At 46.7% G+C, this 3,126-nt stretch overlaps 1 protein-coding gene across 1 annotated transcript; it reads left to right on the top strand. All coding sequences in view use genetic code 11, as the record gives it.

Annotated features, from left to right (window-relative positions):
* Positions 1–1,007: 1,007 nt before the first annotated feature.
* Positions 1,008–2,160, top strand: EGR_09810 (hypothetical protein; the record flags this gene model as incomplete). Its single annotated transcript, XM_024499059.1, has 2 exons — positions 1,008–1,052; positions 1,849–2,160. 2 exons carry the CDS (start codon positions 1,008–1,010, stop codon positions 2,158–2,160), a joined length of 357 nt encoding a protein of 118 aa, XP_024346538.1.
* Between the last annotated feature and the right edge of the window lie 966 nt (positions 2,161–3,126).

Genomic DNA, 3,126 nt, shown 5'->3' with positions numbered 1-3,126 from the left:
AAAAAACTTTAAAACTAGCAAAATATGCCATTTTTGCCTTTTTAACTTCCCTGATTGGCCGGTAGAGTTTATTCTCACCATTATTTCCGATCCATTAGGAAGACACGAGTGATATGCTCACATTTTAGAGTATGGTCTTTTTGTCTGAAAACAAAACATCTAGGTCGGGAAATTTTTTGGCTTCACGATGCCGCGTATTTCGACAAGGTACGAATCGCCAGTTCCGTGCTCGTAGTTGGTGGTGGACTAATAACAACCCTTCCGACGCGCCTATATGAGGTAAGTGAACGCAGTCTCCTCTTTCACTTTGAGCAGACCCAATCCCTTATTTTTGTTAAAGAACAGTGCTGAGCATATCCTCTAAGGTCACTAAAATGTTCTCAGAAATCTACTCCCACACCGCACTCCCCCATCCCATGGGGAAGTGACAAAGAGATGGTCAATACAGGATTACAGCCCATAGTTTGGGCATTTGAAACAGAGAGCATTTGTGCAAAAAGCGGGTAAATTGTCTTGGATTTGTCAAAAGAGAAATATAACGGGGCTGTTTGAGCGAAGTCGGGACATGGTGCCAACTGGGGCCAAAGGGAACATGCCCATTCTCTTGCCACAATTCTTGCATTCACCCGACACCTCGGAAAGCAGCTTTGGCAACTCAACAATTAGACGGCATGATCGAGTAATCGTGGGACACTCCCGTTTTCTCCACATGGTACTCCGCGTGGGTCGAATTCAAAGCAGAACGTAAACTTTATTGACTATGCTTGGTGCTGCCAATGAAAAAGTTGAAGGAAAGTTGCCTCTTGTGCTCTTCTTGCTCTTTCAAATGAAGTTGGAGTCATTCACGTGGCATTCCGTGAACACAGAGTGGTTAATGCCAGGGAGAAATGACTTTGCTCCAAGCGAATGGAAGTAGTGGAAAGAAGTCCTCGGCATTGTCAACAATTGACGAACGGATGTGTAGACTTGTACAAATAAGGCAGAAGTTGAGGAATTAGATGCACAAAATGACTGGCGGAGGGTGGAAGGCATTGCTGATGATCATAAGCTCGGTATGCATGCACATTTGGGTTGAAGGGGTTGCCATTCGGTAGTAGACGCTGGAAATGTCCGTAGTACGGCATGCAGTTCACTTACACCGTTCTGGCTCCCCTCACTTGCGCAACCATTCATTCCAGCACCGCAAGGGTTACTGAAATATTCAAGACAACGGCGGTGACGCTGCTTGTGTTGAGACCACTCAGACGGAGAGGAAGACCACGGAGGCACATCATAAGCAGTCCCTGTTGTCAGAACAATGCCGACGAATAAGTGATATAGGAGGTGGCTTGTAATGTTGGGAGTTGTTCCATATCAAGATTCTGAAAGCAGCAAAACCAATTTAGGCCTGGAGAAAGGTGTCAGTATGGAACCATCTAGATGCCGAGCCTGAATCGCTAGCATTGCAGAGGGACTATTCCCTCGCACATTTTCATTATGGAGTAGTTCCTTGTTAATCAAGTGGCGAGAAGCAGGCTTGTGGAGAGTCTGCCGGGAAAACTGCCGGATTGGTAGACTGTGAGAGACCACAGCCACCCCCGAAAGGGTAGCCTGCTTCGAGTGTCCACAGGTTTGGGTGTCGCACTTTCGTTCAGAGAAAACTTCAATCAACACCTCACGCTGCTACCTACTGTTGGTGTCTGCAATGGTCAGGACTGGAATGGCACATGACATGAGTAGGAGTAGCATGTGGAAAGGTGTGGTCGATGGATTGGAAGTCTTAGCCTGCATTAAACACCCTCTACATAACATGTGAGCTGCACGATTTGCCAGTAGCCAATTTATGTTATCAAATATAATCTATTTTAGAAGATCGAGGACTGGATCCAACGTCGCCAGAGCCCAATAAGTGTCCATCAGTCTGCCTCCACAGCACCCAGCTCAGTAGCTGTGGCGGCAACAGCACCTTCAGTCGCAGTATCAACAGGAGGTGAAGCTTTGGGCACTACTACAACCACCACCACCACCACACAATCCATAAAAGCAACTGCATCTCTTGCCGGTAATCTCATCGCTTCACCTGCCAACGAATCCACGAATCGACGAACAACCCTGGTACTACCAATGACTCGACGACGTCTATTTCGAAGCAGCAGTCTCTCCGTTAACCGTGGGAAATGACGATGTGCATTAGAGAGCAGTTGCTGGTATATTTCACTTGTCAATTTTCGACGTTGACGCCTTGAATGAGGAGAAAGCACTAAGAGACCGCTTTCTGCCCTGTGTATGAAAAAATTGGAAATGTCGACTGACATTTGCCCCATATTCTGCAAACGCACATTTGTTGGCACCATTCAAAGTCTTCTATCGGCGATGTATTTGCACCTGCTGAGGTGAAGGGAGGTTGTCGTGCCGCATTTTTAGGGATATCACGTGATCACTTCTGTCACTCTGGTGTAAGGATGCAACCAAGCTTGTGCGTGGACTGCATTGAGGAGATGGGAACTGCACCTCTCATCCGGTGAGTTGCATTGTTAGCAGAAGTTGTGTGCGTACACCGTACCAGGAGCACAGTTTCATCTCTATTGGGCGGAGAGGGAGGGTCAGGGGAGGCAGGAACGGGGGCACTGAAACCACTCGACAATTGGCTTAGGGGGAGGACATTGTCAGTAAGCCTTGTACGCCCAGTGAAGTACGGGTGCAGACAAAACCACGGGAATGTAGCAGGGTCAGTGGGGAGAATTCGAGAGGAATGAAGCTTGACGAGTGAAAAGCACGCACTCAGGATAAAGTGTTCTTTAAATGGAAATACATAAAGTGTCTGATTATAAATGGAGGAAAGGCTGCCTGAATAAAGGATTGACTAATACAGATAGCTCATGCAAATGACACAGGATGATCTAAGGAGAAGAGGAAGAAGAAGGGGAAGAAGAAGAAGAAGAAGAACGAATTTCAGGCAGCGGAGCCTTTAATTATTTACTGACATGACCTCTTGCCAAGCAGACTTGTTAGAGAGGCTGAATAATTCGACCCTAGACATTCTCAGCTCAAAGGGACAAATTCACGAATTTTGTGCCTTGTTTGACAGCGGAGGGAGAGATCTACAGAAATTTATTTGCTCGTAATGAGGGCATGCAGAAGATGCTA

This window comes from Echinococcus granulosus (genome assembly GCF_000524195.1).
Source record: "Echinococcus granulosus chromosome Unknown EG_S00168, whole genome shotgun sequence".
NCBI classification, from domain to species: Eukaryota; Metazoa; Platyhelminthes; class Cestoda; order Cyclophyllidea; family Taeniidae; genus Echinococcus; species Echinococcus granulosus.
The sequence above is the reverse complement of the archived record's forward strand: the minus strand, read 5'-3'. Positions and strand labels throughout refer to the sequence as shown.